The sequence below is a fragment of the Falco peregrinus genome, chromosome 11, assembly GCF_023634155.1.
Source record: "Falco peregrinus isolate bFalPer1 chromosome 11, bFalPer1.pri, whole genome shotgun sequence".
Classification (NCBI taxonomy): domain Eukaryota; kingdom Metazoa; phylum Chordata; class Aves; order Falconiformes; family Falconidae; genus Falco; species Falco peregrinus.
Genome location: NC_073731.1, coordinates 20,203,183 through 20,228,382, shown reverse-complemented (window position 1 = coordinate 20,228,382; position 25,200 = coordinate 20,203,183). Strand labels below are relative to the sequence as shown.

At 40.0% G+C, this 25,200-nt stretch overlaps 1 protein-coding gene across 7 annotated transcripts in view; it reads left to right on the top strand.

Moving 5' to 3' along the window:
* Nucleotides 1-23,635, top strand: part of EML4 (EMAP like 4) — a 163,030-nt gene extending 139,395 nt beyond the window's left edge. For all 7 annotated transcript variants that reach the window (XM_055816123.1, XM_055816127.1, XM_055816126.1 and 4 more), the window contains 10 exons: nucleotides 1,142-1,293; nucleotides 2,806-2,931; nucleotides 3,069-3,200; nucleotides 3,827-3,894; nucleotides 8,347-8,435; nucleotides 9,615-9,712; nucleotides 14,336-14,423; nucleotides 15,690-15,788; nucleotides 20,171-20,301; nucleotides 20,799-23,635. In XM_055816123.1, coding sequence (XP_055672098.1) covers nucleotides 1,142-1,293; nucleotides 2,806-2,931; nucleotides 3,069-3,200; nucleotides 3,827-3,894; nucleotides 8,347-8,435; nucleotides 9,615-9,712; nucleotides 14,336-14,423; nucleotides 15,690-15,788; nucleotides 20,171-20,301; nucleotides 20,799-21,263 — 1,448 coding nt within the window. In that variant the 3' untranslated portion in view covers nucleotides 21,264-23,635. The remainder of the gene's footprint in view (nucleotides 1-1,141; nucleotides 1,294-2,805; nucleotides 2,932-3,068; nucleotides 3,201-3,826; nucleotides 3,895-8,346; nucleotides 8,436-9,614; nucleotides 9,713-14,335; nucleotides 14,424-15,689; nucleotides 15,789-20,170; nucleotides 20,302-20,798) is intronic.
* Nucleotides 23,636-25,200: the final 1,565 nt, after the last annotated feature.

Genomic DNA, 25,200 nt, shown 5'->3' with positions numbered 1-25,200 from the left:
AGCTGTTTAAAACACTGGTTTAAACTGGTACATCAGGAAAACATTCATGTAAAAAGTAAATTTTTAATGTTAAGTCTGTTTTTGAAGGTAAATCTTTTTCTTGTCTTTCAAACTAACTGCAGTGGAAAAGTAATTTAACAGATTATCTGACATTTAATTTTGAGGTTCTTGTGCAAAAATAACCTTTTCAGGGTATAATCTTAACAGATTGAATAGAAGATTTATTTACATTGGCTTAATTAAATATGGGATCTTTTAGTTGGTTTATCACATTAGATTGGTCTCCGGACCTGATCTTAAACTCTTTTTCACAATGTGAGAGCATGCTGACTTGAACTGACTTGAGTTATAGGCAGAGTCAGCGAAGTTAAGATGCTCTTTTTGGGTGTTTTTTTAGGCTTTTTCTGGGATTGCTATTTGATAGCACCAGAATCTTGTTTTTTTTAAAAGTGTGCTTTCCTGCAGGAGTTCTGTTGACACGAAGTCCTGATTGGGATGCGAAAAGCTTCCTTTACTACCTTTGCTGTTTAATTTTCTCATCTGTCTTTTTGATCTTTCCAGTGTTCTCCTTTGGGTAGACTGCTATATTGATAGATGCCAGATGCTGGTTATGCTATTTTTAAGTGTGGCAACATCCAGCATTAGACATTAGCTTCATGCATCCTGGAAACTTTGCTATAATTAATTTTCTTTTTATTCCCATAAGACTATAGACAACACGTCTTGGAGTTTCTTTTAATAAAATAATGTTAATTCTTTTCTAATAATCACTTGCTAAATACTTACTGACTGGAAAGGACAGTTTCTCTTGCATCTGGAAAAACTGTGCGCCCTTGGATAGAAGAGAAATTAAAGTGTTTTGCAGATAGTTGTTGTTATTGCCTTTACAAGTTGTAGGACAGTCAATGTCAAAAAAAGTCTCTATTCAAAAAGACAGGCCCCTTGTTTTATCTTTTTATCCTGTAAGAAAACACTACCACCTTGTGTTTGCAATACTAATGCAATACTAATAGCCTGACAGGCCAAACGTAATTATTCATTATACACTGTTACTTAATTCTGCTCCCAAAAGGCACAGCTTCTTGTAAACTCCAGGTCAAAAAAAAGTGGTGTTCTTTATTATATTTTTTTGTGCATGTAGGAGTATATCAGATAAGCAGACAAATCAAAGCTCACGATGGCAGTGTGTTCACGCTCTGCCAAATGAGGAATGGGATGCTACTAACTGGAGGTGGTAAAGACCGAAAGATCATCCTGTGGGATCATGATTTGAATCCCGAAAGGGAAATTGAGGTAAGAAAGCAAGGGTGACAAGGAAATTGCCTTGAGAAAGATATTGACTGGCCAGACAAAGCCCTCCCCACCCTTTGGAGGACCGGTAGTGAGGACAATAGAATATCTTCTGGTTGCTGTCTTTTTAGAGGATGACAAAGTTTTATTACAAAAATGTTTAGATTTTCAACCTGTAAGTGAGCCTATTTAAGGCTTCAGTTCTCCTCTGTTTAAAATGAACAGAAATTTTAAGTTTTTCTTTCCTCCAAGCCTTTCCTTAGTTTCTTTTATTCGTCCCTCTTTTGAGTGTTGCCAGTGTTTTTGTTAAGCTTGCCTGTCTGGAGGAAGGCAATGTTACCAGGAATTGAGGGGTTTAACAGAATTTTTGACACAAGTGAAATAATTGGTAGGATACATGTGGGATAATTCCATGAGATTAATTATTTTGTTGAAATGGTTATGTTGAGGAGCTTGTTTTAACTTTATTCTGAAACAAGTGTTTAGTGAATATGTATGTCTTTGGGATTTGGCTATACGGCAATGCTAGGTAAATAGGGACAAACTAGAAAAAATTGTACATTATGGATTTTTTTATTTTTTTTTTTCACCCGTGGCAATAAAGTGACCTTTTGAAATAATGTGCTAATAACGGATTACTCCGCTTACCTAGTGTCACATTGATAGCAACATTTTTTCCTTAACACTTCTGTTAGGTTACATCTAGAATTTATTACCTTGAAACCACCATTGACCTTTAGAAAACATGGCTGAGAGTAAGCAAGCATTAGGCTAAAGTTACACGCTCTCTTCGTATCAGTGGTTTGGTTTTTCTTTTGTTAATAATGTTATGTTAAAGCTAATTTTTATATTGAGAAATATTATGAGAACCCTAACAGACAACTTTCTGAATGATTGATATTCTATCTTGTAGCTAATATTAGTCTATTTTATAAAGATAGATCATTTAGAAAACTGAATAAATGCACACTGTAAAATAGTGTATTAAAGCTTGCAATAAGCAAATTCAATAAAATCTGGAGTCATTGCTGACATGAGGCATATGAACATTTACTTAAGGCTAATCAGGAAGCATTAAATAAATCAGAAAGCATTTACTGTGCTACAAGATTTTTCTTGTTTTTCACAATGTATTTTGGAAAGTAAGCGGTAACTGTCTATTATTCCTGTCCTTACAAGAGATATTGTAACATTTTGGAGTGCGTTCGTTTGGTGTATTTGATGCTTTAAAATCCATGTAATTTAATTTGAAATTTTTTCCACTGAGACTTATTAAAATGGCATAATTGTGATTGTCTTGCAGTGAGATAGTCTTGTATGCTCGTACTGAACAAATAAAAAATAAATGCGGTAGGTTTCTGGTGAAGTCCTGATCTGGTGTATACATGATTGGATTGTTCCTTTTTACTGGGAGAACTGCAGTCCTGGTACTGTTGTTGTGCGCTATTTCTGGCCTTTGAAAATAAGCACCTATCAAGATGCGTGATGTGGTTTTATAGATGTTTCTTTTCCTAGGTTCCTGACCAGTATGGAACAATCAGAGCAGTAGCAGAAGGAAAAGCAGATCAGTTTCTAGTGGGTACTTCAAGAAACTTTGTTTTGCGGGGAACTTTCAATGATGGTTTCCTGGTAGAAGTACAGGTGAGCATAACTTTTTCCCTTTTTTTTTTTTTTTTTAAAACTATAACCCAAAAATGTAAAGGCTTTCGCTGCTGGTGTGTTATTTTAAGAGAGTCTTTATTTTATTCATTGTTAAATCACATGTGTTTTCTTTCTAGGGACATACAGATGAACTCTGGGGACTAGCATCCCATCCTTTCAAAGACTTATTTTTAACATGTGCCCAGGATAGGCAAGTTTGTATGTGGAGCTCTGTGGACCACACGCTGGAATGGACCAGGCTGCTAGATGTATGTCAACCGTTTAATGTTAAATATAAAGCTGGAAAATAGGAAAAAGCATTAGCTTTATTTAACACACTTGTCCCATCTGATTGCAAGATAAGCAAAAATCCTGTAGTTATGGCTTTGAAAACGGCTATTCAGAAGCTTCGATAAACTTAGTGAGGCTCATCAGACATTGTATAGACTGTAATCTGGTTACCATTGTCTGATGCCATTCTGACAGTCCAAGTTGAATAAAAAATAGTCCTTTGCTTTTGTTACAATTTAACTTTTTTCTTAGTTATTCAAACAATCTTAAGAGGATATCGTATGATTGTGCAAGGTTTGGCTTTAGATATCCTTCCTTACTGTCATTGTTCATTTCATATCATGGCTAGTTCTGTCCTAATACCCCAGGAAAAAGTATCTTTTTACACAGAAATTTAGGCTTTTTACTTTCAAGAAGGTCATGTAGTACATGCCACTGATACATTAAAAGAAAATCTGTCAGAGGAGTACAAGCATGCTACTAGCTGATTGGTTTTTCCGTTATCAGTTCACTTTAGACTTTTAGGGTAGCTTTGGTATAAGGAGATATGTTTGACCGTAGAGAAGTGAGTGGGTGAGTGATGTTTTTGTGCCTCTCTGTTCAGGAACCAGGGCACTGTGCTGACTTCCATCCCAGTGGAGCAGTGGTCGCGATAGGAACACACTCGGGCAGGTAAATAGCTTTTGGCTAAGTTGTGATTATTGAAAGTTTAAAGGAGACATTGTGATACTATGCATCTTATCTGTTGGAATTAATTTGCTTTTTATTCTTTTTGCTTGAGGCTAGCCTAAAAAGCCTGGGCGAAGGGGGCAGATCTTTCTGACATGGGTTAGATGAAGACAGAGGTGTTAGGCTGTTTTGGTTTTTTAAGTACTCTTTCATGAAAGCCCAGATCTTGATTTTTATTTTTTTTAAACTATTTTTTTACAGGGGTTTCAGTAAGCACTACTTATTGGCTTTACCAAGTATCATATATTTTAATATTGTGTGCATGTTATCTTAGTTTGTAAGATGCGTGCGGTATAGATCTTTCGCTTTACCAAATGAAACACACTTGTAACATTTTAAATTGGTATGGAGAGACAGGTAAACAGGCTCGTATTTTGATTTTTGTGTAAGACAGAGTTCAACATGGCACATTGCTGAAATGAAGTGCTATTGAGCTGTTCATATTCTTCCTGAAATCGTTGTGTATTTGAAATCTCAGACCCATTACAAGTAATTAAATAACTTGATTCATAGCCCAAAATGCTTAAAGCAGATATATTAAATGAGTCTAATCTGTTTAGGATTCAGTAAAGCCAAACCTTGGATGTGTCTTTATCTGTTGCTGTTCTGGTGCTGCTCTGCTGCCAGTACGGAGGTCAGTAAGGCGCAGGGGTAGGGCATTAAGGAAGTTGGGTTTGGTAGTTAAAGTTCTGACATCTGAAGAAAACTGGATTTTTACTTCTCTTCCCCTTCTTGTCTTTTTTGTTTCACAGTGGCGTGTTTTTATCAGGCCAGCACATCATGGTTTTGGTGTGTTTTTTACATACCATTTCCCATGATGAGTATTTCTGTATCATTTCCCTTTTTGGACTGTGTGCAGATAGTCTGCTGCAGGTTTTGTTACCACTACATTAAGCTGAAGAAGGCTAAATATCCCTGGGAACCCTAAGATGGGTTGATTTGTTCACTCTGATTAATGCTTTGCAGGTTCAACATTCAGTATTAAGTAAACATGGGAATTGCAAGTGTGAGTGAAAAAATATATTACTACTTTGGAATACCATTTCCCTGATGATTTAATCAGAAAAAGTCTACATTCACAGATGTCAATTATCAGTAATAAATGTCTGTCATGGGTCAGAATTTGTTTTCCAAAAGAGAGTAGTTTAGGGGGGTTTGTTTCTAATGTAATTTTTAGATAGATAGATTATTAGTATTTTTTTAAAGCAAAGGAATGGGAAGACAAGAAACAGATGAACATGGCAAAAGTTCTGTCTTGTTTACACGAACTCACAAACAAGTTAAGCATGTTTTCTTTGGTAACAGTTGGGAGAAAAATCAATAAAAAGCCAAAGAGTCACTATGTTACAGCTGGCACACTACTCATCCACTTATTTCATCCGATCTATGGCTCAGAAGTTCAGTTGGCAGCCAAGCTTTGCATTTCACAGCCCTTAGGACTTTTTCAGGATCAGCTGCAGTTCACGTCTTTCATTCCTTCACTTTGGAAGGAATTTCCTCTCCTGAAACACAGCCTCAGGGTGGACCCCAGCTGTTTGTGAGAAGGGCCTGTGTGGGGCATCCCCATGAACTGCTGTAGCTGCTAGACTGGAGACATGTTTCATGGAGACTTGCTGGCAGTTGCAGGGTTTGCCACAGCATTGGGTGAGCTTGGAAGATTGAAGAGAGCACGTCTGATTACAGCTTGTGGAAGCATCAAGAAACAGCTGAACTAGATGTCACCAGTGCTTCCTTTCTTAAATTATTATCAAAATTGTCACAGTGCACTGACTCCTTCCATGGTTAGCTTAGATTGCTGCTAGGTCTCCTGTTCAGAAGAATTTTTGGAGAAGGACTGGTGTCACAAAATGCTGTTTCCTGGTGCCAAATGAAGTTCACTGTACACTGTTGAGAGGAGCAGAAGTTTTGCATTGTGTTTGATGCCATACCATACCACCTCTGTGCTTTCAGTAAAATAGGGCGGATCTGCATGTATTTGAGGCTTTGGGTGTTTTTTCATCTTAGATGATATTAACTGGAGGATTACCTGGTTCAGGTAGCAGCTTCAAAAGACCAGCCTAAAGAGATGGTCTGGGGTCCAGCATCAAAAGGCACGTCCCTGCTGCAGCAGCCTCCCTGCCTTGCCCTGCCCTGGCTGTGTATTCTGGGATGCGGAGGGCTCAGCCCTCCCCTTGGCTGGCTGGCAGAAGCACTGTGCAGCATGGTCACCCGCGGGAGGGCATGGAAAAGGGGTGCCCACCCACTTGTGGAAGAAGGCTGCTTTTGGTTGTTACTGTGCTGATCATCAGGTTTTATATCCAGGCACTGCAATTATGCTGCTCAGGATAAACAGGCATCTTGCAGTGTCTAGATAAATAGATTTTATTTTACAGTGTAGTGCCTAAGTTTTCTGGTAATGCAAAAACCTGTTTTGCTGTCTGCCCACCTGGGCTGAAGCAGTGAGGAGCCTCCACCCTGTGCTGGATTCAGGAAGATAGAAAAATAAGAAAATAAGCTTCTCATGTTGCTTGAAACCCAGATGACTTCAACTCAGTGATGCCTCCATGTGTGTTCTTCCCACTTCTCTTGTTGTCCCATTGGGATGTACTTCTAGAGCAGTTTGGCTGTCATGGTCAAAAACAGTCACAAGACTGTTTTTCTTTCTGTGGTGGCAAAATAGCACAAGTACCCTCATTCTTCCCCCGTGCCAAACTCTTTTGTGGTTTTAATTGGGTTTTGGGGTTGTTTTGCGGTTGGCTTTATTATTTATCAATTTATTTTGGTTTGGTCTTTAATATCCACACCCTTATCAGCCAGGTAAAATTGTAGAAGTGTTTGGCAGGGCCAAGGAGGGGCGTAGTTTGAGCTAAATAGCAGAATATCAACTTCAAGCTCCTAATGTATTTATAGAACCTGCAAAGCTTTGGTTTTGAAGACTGGAAATCAGAAGTCCACTTTCAGCAGAGAATTACAGCAGAGAAACTAAGCATGGTTTCTGCTGCTGCCCAGTGGAAACATATTGGCTGTTTTCCACCAGTTCCATCTGCCTTGCACACAGATTATTCAGCAGTCCGTGGCATGTGGGGCTGGTTTTTTTCATTTGTATGTCATATAATTTCTTTCATGTGGTTCTCTAATTACAAGCTGGTTTTAAACCAATGGGGTCTAGGCAACTTTCCAGACACTTAGCTGCCGGACACTGAATCAGCACGAGCTGGAATCTAATCTCCATCCATAGAAAGCAGCAATGCGCGCTGTTACTCCTGGAGTTTCTTTTAGGTTATGTAGGTTTGTTGTGGAATAAATGGTCCTAGCTTTAGCAGCGTTCCACTGAGTTCACTGTGAGGCAGCAGGCAGAAATAGCCTTACTCGTTTGCACAGTGTGTGAACTTGCCGTTTGCCACTAGAGATGGAAACCTGGCTGTGGTGTATGCATACAGGTGTGAGATCGGAGGTTTGGAGCCAAAAAATAAATTCAGAGTACAGCTTTAATGTGTTTAGCCATGTTGACATTGCTGTTTTCATTATATACACGTATATTTTTTTTTAATTAAATTATCGTTGTCTTTGCTTTGCTAATGTTCGCATACTTAGGAGTTAGGTGGGCTTTAGAACCGTAGCCAAATGCTCAGGTTCTGCTGACCTTGCCTGTCGTGCAGTCAGTGGCTGTTTCGGTGTACGGGCCGCAGAGTTTTTGTAAGCTTCTCTGAGCTTTTTACATATGCCTCATAACTAATACTGCAGGTTAAAAGTTATTGTTAAATAATTAAAAATGCAATTAGTTACCTTAGTTATAAACCATCCCGATAAATAAAAAAAAAAAAGCTAGGTTATGAACCATTGAATTTCAGTAAATGGTTATTCTTCCTTACTTTCATCAAATTATTCAAAGAAATGGAAAGGACTGAGGGGAAAATACTGAATTAGAATGTACTTTGTGTTTAAAATTAGTATGGAAATGTTCTCCACTCCCCTCTCCTCCTCTTATTTTATTTTTTTTTTTAAACTTTGCTTCATGCAGATTGAAAGATCATTCTTTTATATCACAGCTGTTCTTCAGAACAGGGAAGAAGTAGTAGTTTACAATTCAGCTGTGGCCTTAAGGCTTCAGGATGATAAGGTGCAGTCATATTAGCTATCTGGTGGCATGTTTATCATCCAGTAGACATTTTGGTGATTACTGCAGTGTCCAAGGGATGGGGAAAAAATTGGGTGGTGTTTAGAAGCGTTTATATATTCTTCACTGAAACTCGTATGGCTTCATGAACCAGAAAAATGTTCCATTAAAAACAGATGTGCACTGTTTTGCCCTTGAGGGGCGAGCATGGGAAGATGAAGGCAGCAATGAGTATTGCTGTTTCCCTTGCTTTTCTTGTTTCGTGGGACTGATACTCATTGGAATTCTCCTCTCTCTAGGTGGTTTGTTTTGGATGCAGAAACGAGGGATCTGGTTTCAATACACACTGATGGCAACGAACAGCTCTCAGTGATGCGCTACTCAGTAGGTAGGCACACTTGTACATTCAGAATAAATGGTGATAAATGCAGTGTCTGTTCTGTTGAATGTTGTTAAGCTGTTCCCCAATCACTAGAAAAGGCAAAGCTTTGAAATAAATCGCTTAAGATGCTCAATATGTACTGAGTACTTGCTTACAGATTTGTCTGTGTATGCTAAATCTTGTGGGTTTGTAACTGCAAGCATTACAGTTGCCTTTCCCAGCTTTTCCTGCATGTCGAACTGTGCTGTTATAATAAATGTTAGCTTTGCTCCCAGAAAAATGAAAAGTTCTTAACTAGTTAACAGGTTAACAGAAAAGTCTGTAAGAAGCTTAGTATTTCAGTGATGTTTTAATACACTACTTAATTAATTTTCAAGTTTATTAATACAAAACCATAAAACTAAGCTCAGGTCTGTCTGAAACCCAGAGCTGTTTATTAGGTATTTGCTATGGGATTTGTAATCCAAGCCAGTATTGAGTCTCCTCTTCAGACGTGACATGACAGATCAGAGGCTGACTCTCCGTTAAAACTGGATGGAAGAACACTCTTGTAAATCTGTTTCTTGTTTGGTTTTGGATAACATGCCGTGTCAGTGGGCAAAATGTTCCACTGCTACTGCCACATCTGCCAAGTGTGGCGATTTATTTTAAAGCACTGATGTTCATTGACACTAGAGGCATTTGATCGTGATTCAAAGGAACTCTTGCCCATGTATTTTATTTTTTTTTAATGGAGATGACATAGGTTAGAAAACTGCTTATGGTGTTTGAATGCTCTAGTTCTTCTTTAGACATTTAGTGCTGCTTGATACGCATTCTCCACCTCCAAAGCTAAGCTAACTGTAGAGTAAATACTGTTCTGCATTTTTTGTGTTACAGAAAACTCAAGCCTGCCTGCTGTTGACAATTTTCAGAAGTCCAGTGCAATCTGAGAATTAATACCCTGTCCATTGGACACTTAGTTAGAAAAAGCATAAGTGAAAGAACTTGCCCAAAACCTGTACCCACAAAGTAAACAGATAGTGACCTGAAAATGTGAACATAATGTAAACAGTTATGTAAACCTTAAATACAGTTTGTAAGCAGTAGTTTAATTGAGACTATTGTCTTAGTGATAAATCTGAAATCATTACATTTTGGAAAACAATCATTCTGTTAATTTATGTCAAATAATTTGTGTTGTAGATGGCACCTTACTTGCAGTTGGATCCCATGACAACTTTATTTACCTCTACGTAGTAACAGAAAATGGAAGAAAGTATAGCAGATACGGAAAATGCACTGTAAGTTTTGGAGCAAATATAATCAGAGCAGTTCTTGCATTTCAATGTTACACATACACTAAAATGTTAAGCAGTGGCACTGTATGCGAAATGATGCTTTTCCATTTTTAGTTTTGGTTATACATTTTATGGGTTTTTTTTCAATATTTGATTGATTTTAAGCTTCAGTCTGATGGGTACTGCAACCATTAGTGTTAGGTGGACACTTTTGCATCAGGTATGACTGATTTCTCAGACTACTGACTTTATCTTTGAAATGGGAAATTAGCAGGAAGATAAGAGAAGTGCCTTGGTACCTGTATACTGAAACTTTTTTGGGGGAAAATATTACACTTACTTGGGAGTATTTTCCCCCTGTTGATAAAGTACTCCTTGGACCTGCATAGTATTAGATAGTGCAATTTCATTAGAGTATGTAATTTTGAGGTTGCAAATATGTGCTATTATCAGTTGTAATTGTTACTAGAAAATTTGGAATTGGGGGGTTATGTTAACAATACATTTCTGGCCCAGGACAAATAAATCGTAAGTGTAGCAGCCCATGTAGTGGAGTTTGTATTTATGTGACGTTATCCCAGTGCTAAAAAGACATACTTTTTCCCTGAAGTGTTTAGTTATCTAACATCCTGGCCTTAAGTTCAGCTATCTCTTAAAGGTTAATGGGAATATTTACATAGAGAACATCTGAACCTTAATGGGTTTTGCAAATGATACCGTAAAAATGGATTCACATTTGAAATGTGAAGTGTTTTGGGGGTATTTTTTAAGGAATGCATCCCCCACTCAAAGTGCTTGTCATGTGTTTGTCACTGATTGCATTTCTTTGGTTTTGAAAATAAGATAACTTCTGAAGTTGCTTTGTTGATTTGAAAATGGGAGGTAAGGGGACCATAAAGCTAAACTGTGGGGGTTTGGTGGGGTTTTTTATTTTATTTCTAAGAAAAAAAAAATATTCCTACAATGTTTGCTGCAAGGCTTGCAGTGGAAACTTAGTGTAGAGGGAAATGAACATGCATTAGCCAGTCTTCTAGTGCCGCACGTGGTGCCTTTGAGAGATTCCTACCCATAATTTGCTGAGGATACCACGTGCTGCTAGAGCATGGGGGTCCAGAGCAGCCTGTGTTCAGCTGTGGCCAGGGACATGGAGCTGCCAGGGCGGTCAGGGGGGTCTCGGTGCTGGCATGGGGTGCAGCTGGCACGGGAGGCTGTTGAGTGTGCTGGGGACTCCTCAATGGCAGGGTTGTGGTGTGGAGTAAGTCAGAGCATCCTGCAGCCCCCAGGCAGGGTGGTGATGGGGTTAGCCGATAGCACAATGGTCATGAGATGAGAAATCAGATCTGCAGCCTTCCCAGGGACCTCAGGCAGTGGGGAAGAGGCTGAGCCTATGGGGGGGGTCAGGCTGGGAGCCCAGTGGGGTTGGTGGGGTTGGCAGCAGGTGGCTGCACCTCAGTGCAGCATTTCACCCCATCACTTATTTTTTAACCGTAAAAGATAAAATCACTCAGAGATGGCTAATCTTAACAAACATAATATTTAGCTTGCTGTGTACTTCAAGGTCTTTCTGAGCTCTTTGAATATGTGTGAGATCTTAGATTTCTGTACATCATAGGAATTATGTATCAGGAGAGAACATTTTGTAATTTAAACCAGCAGCTGTATTTGTCTGTCCCTCTGCCTTGGCAGGAAAGGGGTTTGTAAAAATGGGGATGGGAGAAACGGGCGTTGTTACACTCGGGCAGAAGCGTTAAGGCTTCAAAGCAGATTTCTGCTAACCACTTTTCTCAGTCTGAGTGGCTGCATGTAGAAGCCAAAATTAGCAACCTGGTTTCTGTCGGGGCTGATCTGCCCCAGCCCTTCCAGCCTGCGCGGCAGCTCCGTGTTGGCTGCCCGGAGCGTGCTGCGAGGCTGCCCACCCGCTGTCCCGCACCCTGCGCCTCCCCTCCGCTCCGTGCCAGCACCGGCTGACCGCCGCAGGGACACCCAGGCACGCTGCGGGCCGGAGCGCTCTCCTGGCCGGTGCTGGGGTCCTGGCACCGCGTCCTTCTGGCATTCTTCTGTCATTCAGTAGCCTCGCGGGTGACCTCCAAGTAGTATGACTCAGTCCTCCTGGTAGTCAACTTCTGGTTGTTTCTTCCAACTTGAATACGTTATTTGAATACTTTCAGAAGGATTTTATCTACTGAACCGGCATCAGCTTGTGCTTAAGGGCTCTGTGCCCGCTGTTAGATTTAAATCCCCTTTCAGCCACAAACAGGCTCACTGCTGCTGCCGGGGAGGCCAGTCTGTGACCTGTGAGCGTGTTCCCACAGTGAGGGATAGTGTTGGTTGTGACCAGAAAGAATTTCAGATGAGCCGAAACAACCGTTGCGACTAGTGCAGCTGTTTTTTGAGGGCTCCAGCTATGCAGTCAGCAGGGTGAAGGTATGGGCTGGGGTATGAGCTTCCAGCGTGTCAGCAGCTCCAGGGTAGCTGGCGCTGTCTCTTGTTTGCCTTACATCTTGAGAGGTCTGTTAGCAAAGTAGAAGCAAGTGCTGTGCATTTACCGAGAGAGCTGCGGGGTGAAAGCACCGGAGGCAGCTGTGCTGAAGTGTTTGATACGCTGGACTTAACCTGAAATAATTAGTGTGCCCATCCTATAGGCTTGTGGGCATTTCAACCCTTGCACTACTTATGTCTGAAACAGATGAACATTGCCAATTAATTGGGCAGTTTCCTTTTATTTAAATAGTTTTATTAGCTAGTGATAATATAGGTAATTGTATTCATTGTATATAAAGGTACAGAAAAGGAAAGAGTTGCCGTATCAGTGGACAGCTACCAAACAAAGATTTTAATAGAAAAAGGGATCCTCCTGTTGAAAATATTACGACAATGTTATGTTCCAGTTCATCATTCGGTGACTGCTTGCCTGAGGGGATTTTGCAGCACGGAGCCCCCTGGCCAATTGCTTTATTCCCTCCCCCGCCACCCCCAGGAATTTTAACAGCTGCCAAATGTCTGGCAGGATTTAGTAAATGACTGACCAATTCTTTTCCATGTTGGAGTTCACTTTCAGATTTGAAGACTTGGAAAATAAGGGGAAGGGGGAGAAAAAACCCTAGCCAATTGTGCTTTTTTTTTTTTTTTTTTACTTTATTTTTTCTTTCTCTCAAAATACCAGGTTTGCATGTCGATATCATATATCCCACCCATGACTGCAAAGCAGTTATGTCAATACACCGTTCCTCTGCTTGAGGCAGAGACTAGTTCATAAGTAAATAAAGCTTAAAGGCTAGCCTTTCTCCTAAATGTTTTTGCAGTCTCTCACAGAGGATTTGGGGACAGGGAGACAGACCCAGTGTATTTCTACACGTAATTCTGGGAGCAGTCAGCATCTCTTAGGGCTCTGTAGAGGAGGATGGTGTGGCGGGTGGTGGCAGCTGGGGCAGTGCTCCAGGGTGGCCCTGGCACAGCGGGTGCAGGCTGGGCCAAGAGACCTTGGGCAGGGGGGGCGAGGGACGCTATTTTCATAATGCTTGCTGAGAAAGGGAGATGAATTGGTATCAGCCAGTGAAGAAAGTGGCATTTTGTTGCCTGGCAGAATGACTAGGAAGGGGAGAAAATGGCTGGTCTTGAAAGAGGACGAGAAGCAGTAAGAAGAAATGGAAGGGTAGAAGAAGAAAAAGAACGACTTGGATGTCACATTGATTTCCTACCCTTTCCTCTACAGAGAAATAATTTTTTCCTACCTTTATACAAATGTATGGCTTCTCTGGAGCCTCTCATAGCTTTATTATTTCTGTTATTATTACTACCAACAAAAAAGCTCATGCACAGGAAGAATATTCTGATCAGCTGCATTTAGCTTCTCCCTCAAAAAAAAAAAAAAAAAAAGAAAGGGTGTTTACCCCTCAGTGTGTTCTTGATTGTGATAACTAAGCTATTAGGCCATAGTGTTTGATTTTTATATAGATGACTCTGTGCCTATAGGGAAGACTCCTCTCAAAGCTGACACTAACATGCATGCGGTGTAAGATGCACAGCAGAAACTTTCAAAAAACTTACGAGAGTATTCTCTAACACCTGTCCTTGATCTTGTAGTTTTATGTGGTGGTTGTAACCTTGTAACCAAGGAATCCTAAGTTTTTAGGATGAGCGAAAGGTTATTTGAATGAGCGTGCATTTAATGGTAATTATTTTGAATGGATAGAGAAGTAAAATACGGGTCCTGTCTGTCACTTTTCTGTTGGGCTCTAAAAATGATCCTGTGCAAGTTACTTGTCTTTCTCAATTAGTAGCTACATTGACTTTCTTAATTCAAGTACAACTGTGAGTTCATCTATATTCTAGCAGTACTTTCTAGGAGTCCATTGGGACTGGGGTCCGAGAGGGACATGGTTTCCAAGTGGAGATTGCACCGTGCAGGGGCAGGGGTGGGATGCCCAGCTGGGGTCTGTTTAGCTGTTACACTCACGTCTGGCACTGTGGGGTAAAGAGCCTCTCCCGAAAGAGCAGCAGCGGCACACCTGGGGTGGGTGCGGAGGTGCTTTTTTGCCGTTAGCTGTCCCGTCGGTGGGTGCAACTTCTGCTTCTGTTTGAATTAAAGTGTGTGCTTCACACTGGTGTTACTGCATTCTTCCCCAGGGACATTCCAGCTATATTACACACCTTGACTGGTCCCCAGACAACAAGTATATAATGTCAAACTCAGGAGACTATGAAATACTATACTGTAAGTATGAAATTAAATATACTGGCAACCAAAGTATGTGTTAGCTGTCCGAATATTTAGAAGAGTGTGTTTGATCAGGACCGTACGAGATGCTTACTGACAAAGGAACCGATCTGAACTCGAGTAACCTGATACCCTGATGTTATTCAGAGCTGTGTATTACCTAATGGCAATGCCAAATATAGCTTACTTCTTTACAAGGTCATAAATCAGTTTAACAGCGTAGAATTTACAGAACAAGTGGCACTGCATTTTGGTGTTGGCCCAAAGTTCTATACATTGAAAATAATAGATACAGTTGTCTAATTAGTGTCAACAAACCCAGTTATTTTAGAGGAATAAAATCAGTGGGTCTGTGCCACCGGTCTGTTCAAGGGTTTCTTTTCTTTTAAACTTTATCTTGGCTGATAGTGTTGAAAACTAAGCAAAGCAATAGTATTTCAGTGAGTTAGTGGTAATAATGTTTGTCTCTTTTAATATGTGAAAATATGAATTTAATATATAGTGGTTATGTCAAAAGTTCAACTTGCATAGTGCATATCAGCCTGTTTTTAAATTGTTTTTTGTATTGTTGTCTTCCTGTGGCTTTAACTAGATCCAAGAGGACTGTAGTTCTGTTCCTGTACAGGCAAGAAGAGTCAGCAGTTTTAAATACCTGTCACTATAACATGTTATTTCTGCCTGTCACAACTTCGGTTTCAAATCTGGATAGTGCAATATCTCAATCTACCAAAAAGAACTGTTGGTGCTTATAACTGCCTGTATAGAGAAGCAAAGACCTGTGACCCATTAGTACTGGGCTGGTATACTGCAAGGTGGACAATCTTTCCTTTCCTAGTTAGAGGTTGAAAAGCAGCCTAAGGCTCCTCTGCCAGTAATCGCTCACAGTTTAAAAGCAGAGCACCCTGAATGATTGATTGAATTTTAGCACATCAGTGGAGCTGATAGGAAGGAGAAATTATTCTATTACAGACTCTGTTAAAGTGTTTTGTAGAGTAGGTAGCAGGGGACTCAAGCTGCAGGGAAGTATTTTTGAGGTGTGCTGATGCGAAGACGGAAATGAGAAGTAAATGTGACTTAAATATCAAGTGAAGCTTCAAGTATCTGGAATTTGATAAAGGTGCTGATCTGTCTTTGCCTCTACAGTGTGATTCCAGGTTGGTTGTAAGATGCATGTATTTACTGTCTTAGCACCCTCAATGAGTACATATGTAAATAAAACTTTATATGCCATATAACTCATCATTTACTTTTTTTTTATTACAGGGGACATTCCAAGTGGCTGTAAACTAATCAGGAATCGTTCTGACTGTAAGGATATAGATTGGACAACATATACTTGTGTGCTAGGCTTCCAGGTGTTCGGTAAGCACCATTTAACTTGCTTTTAAGCTATTCATGCTGTGCTTTTGTGTTTCCTTTTGCTTCAATTTGTCATTAGAAATAGGCTCTAAATGACTATTGAGGATGGTCTTGAGATGACAGACCAAAGAGACTGTCCATAAAACTTGTCTGTGATACAGAGCACTGGGTGCTCTGCAGGCAATGTACGATTGATTTCCGTTTAGTCTCGAAGTTTGGGATTTGGTATTTCTGCTGTCATTTTAGGCTACCAATTTTGGAGGCACTGAAGCAAAAAGCTGGTATTTTAAAGTGCTCGTATGTCACATGTGCATTCCTCTTTGCTTAAGCTTGTGTTGGGATAGGAACAAGACTATGTGAGTGTAGGTTATAGTTCGTGACTTCAAAACATGGTGGCACTTTGATACCTGTAGTCAAAGGTGAGTAACATATGCTACTTCTAAAGAGTAAAAATGCTTTAACGATTAAAAGGATTCTTTACCTAGTAGTCTATTTTTAAAATGTACAAAAAGATTTACAAAGCTGACGGATCTGATTTTAATAGTGCAGTCTGAGACAGGCCAGGCAGTTCAAACTGCTTGTGCTGAACGCAGCTCTGTTGGCCATAAATGTGGAGCTGCTCTGTGAGGGGTGGAAAAGTATGGTTCAACCTGTCAGTATTGTAAAACCGAGTTGTATGAGCAGGATGCCGAATATCTCACTTCCACCACTGAGATAAGATACCCTGCCTCTGTCCTTCATGTTATTGGAAAGATCAAAAGCAGGTAAAATCAACAAATTCGTTAGAGGTGAAGGTTAGGTCTACAAATCTTTTCTTCACAGCTACTAGGAGTTCAACTGTGAAGATTAATTTTTATGAAGGGTAGAAGAAAATCAGTTAACTGTGAGTGCTTTCTGTAGCTTCTGGCACCTGTTGTGCCAGTTTTAGGACCGTTACGTGCTTCATGAGCGAGTAGCCTTAAAAGGATTGCAGTTGATATGTGGGCTAGGGCTGACTCTTGTGTGGCACATTGGTTGAGTGGATGGTGTTTGGTGCTTCATAACCAGGCTTGATTGCCTTTCTGAGTACCAAAGGCCTGAGGCAGAGCAGGGAAAAAGGGGTCAGAGAAGGAAGCTGACTTGGGTGATAAACAATGCGAGTGGTTTTGAGTTGTTTGGAACTTGAAGTAGGTAGCAGAAATAAACAGTAGCGTGCTGTTTCTGAAGCAAAATGCTAGTTTGAAAATGTTGGCTCCCGTTAGCCTGAAAACTGTGATTCGGGTTGTGTACGTGTTTGGTTTTTATTGTCTGTCTGGGTTAAGTGGAGTGCATGTCTGTTTCCTCCTGATGCTCTATGCACGTAAGCCTGGGCTGACAAGGAATTGCTCCACAGCAATCGTTTCTGCACTGTCTTTGCTACTGTGACTGAAATAATAGTGCAACACAAATGCCTTCTTTGAAACGGAGTTGTCAGAAGGTTCAGGAGACGCCAGCAAAAGTGGAAAGCAAAACTTTTGATGCTAATGTGACATCTTTCTGCAGGAGCAATGAAAACACTTTGTAAGGACTGAATATTCCTTCTTGGAATAGCCTTGGAGCTGAAGCCATTTTACATTTTATGCAGAGTACTTAAATGTACCAGAAATGTGGAGGTAGCAGGCTGTGGCTCTGTTGCTGCTGAACTTTGGCAACTACATTTGGTGGTAGAGCAGACAGAATAAGAGGAGCAGCTCTCTGAATCCCAGCGCTTTCCCAGAAGTGTCCTTTACTTCTCAGCTAAGGAGTGAGGTGTGGGTGTGCAGAAGGAGTTTCGTTTCACATCTAGACCATTGGCTTTGTCTCTAACAGCTGTCAGATAAAAGCTACTGGTGACTGGGGCCAGGCTGGAGATGAGCAGCTCTGTTTTAAGAAGCCTTTTTACTTCTTGCTTTTAAAAAGTAGACAAGTCTGCTGATCCTGTCTGCATTCCCTTTTGGATTAATACAAACTTTAACTACTCTGGATTAAGTTTAATTAGTCTCAACTGCTCTCAAAATCTTCAGTGTGCCAGAGGACCTGGGAGTGAAGTAGATAAAGCAGATAATGTGATGTTATTCTGGGGCAGAACAGATATATTTAAACTTCCTAGCCAGGATTCATAATGCATTAATTTGATATTGTCTGGTAGTCTGACACCCTTTGCAGAATCTTAGAATTATGGCTCAGTCTCAGACAAAGGCAAGTATTTTCCCATTAAATCAGACGGTGCAGCTAAGCCAACCTAGCAGATATTTGCTGCCCAAAGGAGAAGTCTGGCTTTGACCTGAGGGTCAGCTGGCTCAGGGATCCAAACAAGCTGGGGGCTGCTCACTTTGACGTTCAGGAGAGAAGGTTAAGTTTACGGGATTTGGGCTTTTGGGGTATGTGTTTTACTAATTTAGCTCTGTGAATAGTGTGTCCGTAGGCTTAGGCATTGCACTGTTGTCAGCAGAAGGGGATGGAAGTGCGTGGTTTGGATGAGAATAGCATCGCTCCTTTTTGGCAGTTGATGTTACTGTGTTGGCTCGGCAGTATCATCAGTCTGCACCCCGCGCACTTGAAGTCATTCTCTGACTTACTGCACATTTCCCACACTTTGGTCTGAGCAGATTCTTTGAGAGGCTTACTGCTGGCTAGCAGAATTTATTAAAAGTGAAGTGGTGGTGTCGTACCTAATAACAACGTCCTGTGATTTTGTATTTTTTGTTATTTTTTTATTTTGATATTTATATATTTTGTTACTTTAAAAGTTATTAAGAACTAAGAACTTGGTCATATTAATGTCTTGGGTTTTCCATGTTTGCCTGATACGTTGAAAGCAGATCCTGCTGTCTTATGACAGAGGGTTGTCTTACCTTTAGAGCTGCTAAAGTAATTTGTGAACACAAAAGATGTTTAATAAGAGATGCAATCTTGAATATTAGTCTTTTTAATCTTAAATTAAAAATAAGAGGAAATAGCATAGCTGCTTGGCACAGTCTGCCTAAGGTGGTAGCTGAAACTTCAGGAAACTCTTTTGAAGTTCGTTATTATTCCCAGCTGATGACAGTGTTCTATATATAGAATGCAGGAGAAAGTTAAAATTCATTAATTTTGAGCTACTTGAAAAGTCTTGAATAGTATATATTTTTCAGATCGATTTCATTGATGTGAAATCACTAAAATATTTCTGAATGCTTTCCTTAGCATTTCATGTCTTTATTTAGTAGATTACCTACAGTGTAGCTTATTGGCATTGTAACAAGCTTAACAAGCTACCTTTGTTATTCTTAAGAGAAAATAAAATTCTTACTCCGCCCACTGAAGAATAAAAAAAACAGCTTTAAAAGTTAAACACTATTTGCCATTTTGTTTAAAAACAAGAAGAGATAGTGTGAGTTAAAAAATAAGTTGGTGATTTGAGCTGTAAAAAATAGTAGAGAGCACGTGTTTTTTGTTTTACCAAAGTCAGTGATTGTAAGGGAGGAAGGAGATATATTCATATCTGATAATGAACATCCCTCTCAGTCAATTGGACAAACAGGTCTTTTTCGGGGGGGGGGGGGGGGGGGGATGTGAAATTTGAGGGGAGGAAATTCCTCCTAACTCTTGAACTAATCAGAAGCCCAAGTCTGAGCGGTAAAAATATGATACCTTTGCATAAATAAGTATTTATAACCCTTTGCTTACCTTTTCTTCAGCTTTCCTTGCAGATGTGAATCATCAGTTTTGTTACAGGAATCTCTGGGGTCTTTATTTTTTGTTCAAACTAGAGCTTCCCCCTCCCCAATTTGTTCAGTGCTTTTCGTCCAGGCAATGTTGTTATTCTTTTGTCTAGACATATCTGTGTCATTCTTTTCACTTAAAAGCATATTGAATTGTACTTAAGCATTTGACAGTACTTAGATCTATGAAGCCCATACAGGCTAGGTTTCTGTGCAAAGTACCATCAATCACGCAAATTTGAATCACGCAAATACTAAGATTTAAAACAAAACCAAAATAAATCTCTGCATAATGTACTGTACCTGGGCTTGTTCCACACTTTGGCATCAGTTTTGCCTTTAAAATGTTTATGCATGAATGAAAGTGCTAAATTAAGGGTTGCCAGTTTTACCAGTAAACTTAGATAAGCTTTAAACAAGACTGAGGTTTTGAACAGGAAACCTGTATTAAGCTGAAGAGGTTATCCTGGCTGAGGGAATGGCGTGGGGGAGTGGCATTAGAGTAGCAAAATATTAATGACATTTAATGCAATGCATATTCCATTTTCCAGTTGAATGTCTTACTTACCTTTTGTTAAGCTTGCCTTTTCCCACAGCTTTATGGAGTTTATTTTTGTTTATGAATTCTCTTTTAATTTGTTTCCAAAGCTACCATCACTAAGTATCTGCTCTACTCTCTCCTAGGAGTTTGGCCGGAAGGATCAGATGGAACAGACATAAACGCCCTTGTTAGATCCCATAACCGAAAAGTGATAGCAGTTGCTGATGATTTTTGTAAGGTCCATCTCTTTCAGTATCCCTGTTCCAAGCCAAAGGTAAGTCTAGACCAGTCTAGTCTGTGTGCTTGTTTGCATTGCATGAAGCTTTCATTGCCAGGCACCTGTTCCAGCTTGGTCATTTCAGAACCTGGCAGCTAAATAGCTCGTTTATATCTGAGAACAGTGCTAGAGACAAAGGCATGGTTTTCTCCATTAAGTTTATATATAAAATAGAAAAGATAAAATAATATGCCTAAAAGGGAAGTGACAATAATTTTCCTAAAGTTCTGGAGCAGAGGCTTGCTTGATGCTTTCTGTTCACTAGCCTTGGTGTTGTCCATGACTTTTTGCATAAAGTCTGTCCCAAGTTACAAGCCTTAAGAAGAGAGGCTGTCTTGTGGGGGAAAACCTAATATGAGTATAGTTCTTTACTCCTATGTGAATTAAGAGCTTTCTTCTTGAGGGCTAAGCAAAAATAATAGGAGTTCTAGATTTTGGTATCATGTGCTCTTCTAGTCAAGCATGTGATTTACGTTTCTGCTTGTTTTCAATAGGCTCCAAGCCACAAATACAGCGCTCACAGTAGTCATGTGACAAATGTCAGCTTCACCCATAGCGATGGTCACTTGATTTCAACTGGAGGGAAAGACATGAGTATTATTCAGTGGAAACTTGTGGAGAAGGTAACTCTACCACAGAATGACATTGTCGTAGACATCAGTGCAACCAAAGTGCCCATCCCTGCCAGTGAAAACGTTGTACAGTCTCCTGCACCTCTCCCACAGCCTTTTAACGAAATGAACCAAAATGAAAGTGTAACTGGCAGCTCTCCGGCTTCTTTGGAGAGCAACTTGGAGCAGTCTGTGGAGGCCAGCGAAGAGCAAAGCGAGGAGCAAAGTGAAGGGAGCAGCCTGGATCCTGCTGAACCAGGCTATGAGGAGCCTTCCAACGAGATGAGCGAGGAGCACAGCGAATCCACGGTCACTGAAGAGCAGCAAGATAACTCACCGGTGTCTTAATGCTCCCAGCTCAGGCAGTTGTCATTTTCCCTTGGTGTGCGTGCTTTCATTACCGGGTGAGGGTTCAAATAGGGAAAAGTAGCTGAGATTCATGACCACTCCAGCTTTTGAGTTTCAGTGAGATGATTTTTTTTAGTCTGAGCTTCAGTTTGATGTGTGGAACCATCCCAAGGGCCTGGCTTGATGGTCTGTGTCAAGATCTGGTCACAGTTAGTAGTGGACATTACCATAGATCCATTTCAGTTCTGAAATTGCTGTGTCAGGAAGTGGCATGAAATACATACTGGAAAAAATTGTGCTCTGAGAATTAGCTGAAGTAGACCACTTTAACCATGTGAAAATGCTTTCTGAAAGAACTAAGCTGATGGGAAGCACTGAGCTGTTCCAGCTGGGGAGTACTGTGCTGCTTTTTCCAGGTGCGAAGACAAACAAAACAGAAAAAAACAACCAAAAAGCTTTTTCTAGGGCTGTTTTCCTTTGTTGTTTCTATTTTTCTCATTAAGAAAAAAAAAAGAGAAAACAACATAACAGTGCCATGTGTATGGCAATGCCTTCTTGATCTAACACATATGCAATTTTCTAACACTACTAATTCCTAGTGGAGTCTGGATGTGTTCGCAGTTGGTCCGCCCTGGGTGCTGCTAGTTCTAAGGCAAATCCTGTCGAGGAATTTTGTCGGCTGTTCCATTTTCATAGAATATTTAATAACAGACTAACCAAATACAGGCATGTTTCACTTTTCGTGACTTGAAAGTTGATTTAAACTGTAGGACGTAATTGTCTCTTCAAAGAATTGCTTGCCTAGAGAGTCTGAAACTTAAAGAGAATCTTTACAGTGACTTTGATGTGAACGGCAGAGGAAGCATGGCAAGTACACAGAAGTCAGATGGGCTCCAGAGTTAAACTTCAAGCCTTCAAGCAGAACTTGCTCCATCCCTAGTAGGAGAAATATAAATACAATTAATTTAAATTATTAAATTGGTGCTTAGGATTAGTATATTAAGTTGATAGTTTTCTTCTGAATTTTTAGAGGTAACTCTTAAGAATCATTAAACTGCAATCTTACTTCCCCCCCCCCCAGCCCCCAGCTCCTTTAGCAGTTGTGATATAAGCATACAGTAATTTAGATGATGATGATGTGATTTTATTTTTTTTCCTAGACTTGCTGATCTATTGTTTTTGTGATATTTTTTTTCCTCCCACTCCTCCCTGGGTTGCTCTAAGCCATGCAGCTCTCATGTGGCTATACCTGGCCAGTTACGGGATATCTTGGCATTTGTTATGCATTTGGAAAGTACTTTTTTTACGAAGTTTGTCAGATAGCTACATTTTTTTCTAAAGTGCATATGTTTCCTACTTTAAAAAGATATAGATTTACTGACAGATATCCATTTCCTATGTACTTGTTTATATTTTGATTACATAGAATTTTCTTTTTTAACTTGCTGCATTGTGCTCGTATTTTAGTTCTTAGTTAGAATATCATGTTTAGAAACTTTGGATGAGTTCATAAGTCTTAATTGTGCAAGCGTTTACGTGATTGTGCCATTCCAAAGTGCATCAAAACTGTCATTCCCTTACTAGTATCTTCTCAGGAGAAATGCTACAGATCAGGTATTTAGTCATCATTTGGAAAGACAAAAACAAATGGACTCCCAAAGGACATTTAGAACATTTATATATTAAATATATAAATATATATATACACACATATATATAAAAAAAATATCCTCTTGTTTACAACAGTTCCAGAAAACCTCAAAGTAGTTCCCTTCAGATGGAGGGAGATATGGATTCCAAGCAACCCATCTGTTTAAACTGTGCTCTGTACATAGGGTTTTACTGGAGAGCTCTCGTTTGCCTGACTCGCAAATTTGCCAAACAGGAGCAATGGAAGATAAAACTCGTCAAAGTTCTTGGTTCCAAATGAGGAATATGCTGTAGGTTTAGCAAATAATCTTAGTAAAGGAGAAAGGATTTTAGAGCTAACAAGGCACAGAGCTCTCTCTCTGTCATTTTTATGAACTCCACATAAGCAACACATTTCTTTTTGGAACATCTGTCACCTGGGGTTGCCATGTAAAGTGAGAGTTATAGTTGTGATATTCTTGTGTTTGTAGTTCCGAAGATTCTACTAATATGCAAAAAGCCTTACAGCTTTCAATTGCTGGCAACTACTGTTTAACAAATAATTAAATCTGTGATAATGGATGGAAATGGGTGGGATTACGTAACTGTAGATGTTTTAGAAAAATAATTGTGAATGAATTATGATTAAGAGTGTTTCATGTGAAGATGTTTGAGCCATTTCTATCTATCATGCATTCCTGTCTCAAGGCAGAAAATTTTGAAGATTAAAATAATCAAAATAATGTGTTGCAGTGTCTTTTCTCCATGTCTGTTCTGGTTCCTTCTGTATATAAAGTGGATGCTGTGATACAGTTGCAATGTCTGGGTCTATGATTTTGGAAGAACCTTTTTAACTTGTGCATTTTTGTTAACCTCCCAGACTGCCTAAAAAGAAGCTAATTCAGCATTATGAATAATGCTGACACTCCTAAGTATCGACCTTGTTTACTTTTCGAAAGTTTTATGACATTCCCCTTTTCCATTTTTGATTAATAGCCTACTAGCATTATCCTCCTGTAGGTGATTGATGGGCAGCAGGGGATTAGAAATAGGCGTTTTGTCCTGGTGTGAAGTGCAGTCTGCCTTTCAGGGTTCTGCCAGAAGCTTTCTTCTGCAAGTCAAGTGAAAAGTACAAGCTTATTTTGGATATAACATGTTAAATACCATGATGCTTCCACATTCCTGATAGTCTCTGTCCAATTGCAGATGCAGAAGGTCACAAAATGTTGAATATATTCCTTGTGAAAGATTCTCAGTCTTTAAAAAAAAAAAAGGCTTTGAATCATCTCCATTTCTTGCAGCTGGTTTCAGTGTTCTTGACAGAGGGAGAGGGTGGGGCAGAGAAGGAAACCTGCAGGTTAGACAAATACCTCATGTTTATCCTTGCTTAAATTAAAAAGCCAACAAAAAACCATCGTTGCTACCCCGGCTTTGACTGGAGACCTCAGTGACTCTTATTTTCCACCACATTGTCAGGAGAATGCTGCTATTCTAACCTGAGCAACAGGGAGGTGTCCCAAGGTCATGCTGTGCTGGTTCCAGCACACCCGCAACATCGTGAACTGCTTTGCCCTGGGGGCATCTGTGCAGTGCTGTGCTTTTCTAGGCTCTGTTCCCTTTCTCTCCAGATTTAGCTCAAGGCTTTTGTTACCTCTTTTCCTGGGATGCTCGGTAAGGCAGGAGTCTCTCTGAAGAGTAGGTAAGCTGGTCTTCTGTGAACCTCCCTCATGGTGGAGGCAGGATAGGGCTTCAAGTGCCCACTTTTATTTGGGACAGCAGAATCTGCTGTCGTTTTAGGTAGCTGCACCGTTGGTGTTTGTCACATGGAGCTGAAGTTCCGGTTGGAAGTTCCACTGAAGGCGTAAAGCTGTAGCATCATCCCATTTTACACTATTGAAAATTTAAATAGAAAATTCTGCATTAAAATTTTTGTATAGGTTGCATGGTAAAATACTTGAATGTTAGGAAATGCAAAGCTTATGGATTCTTGCAGCGTGTGTCCGTATTGGGTGCATGCCCTGCAAAGTGGTCTTAATTGGGCTTTACATAGAAATGGCACTTTTAAGGATATGGCCACATGCTTTGGTGGGTTTTTTTTCCTCATAGAAGCTCCAGGATAGGTCAGGAAGTGGCTGGGTGTGTGGATGGGTAATGATGAACCAAGCGTTTCTTGGGTTTGATCTGACTGTAATTTTCATAACTATTACTAGTTTTTGCATATGATACTTGTCGAGTTCCAGCCTCTCATTTTTATTCATGCCTGGAATGCATAGATTCTGGGTTTGTCTCTGAAAATAAGGCAAAAATT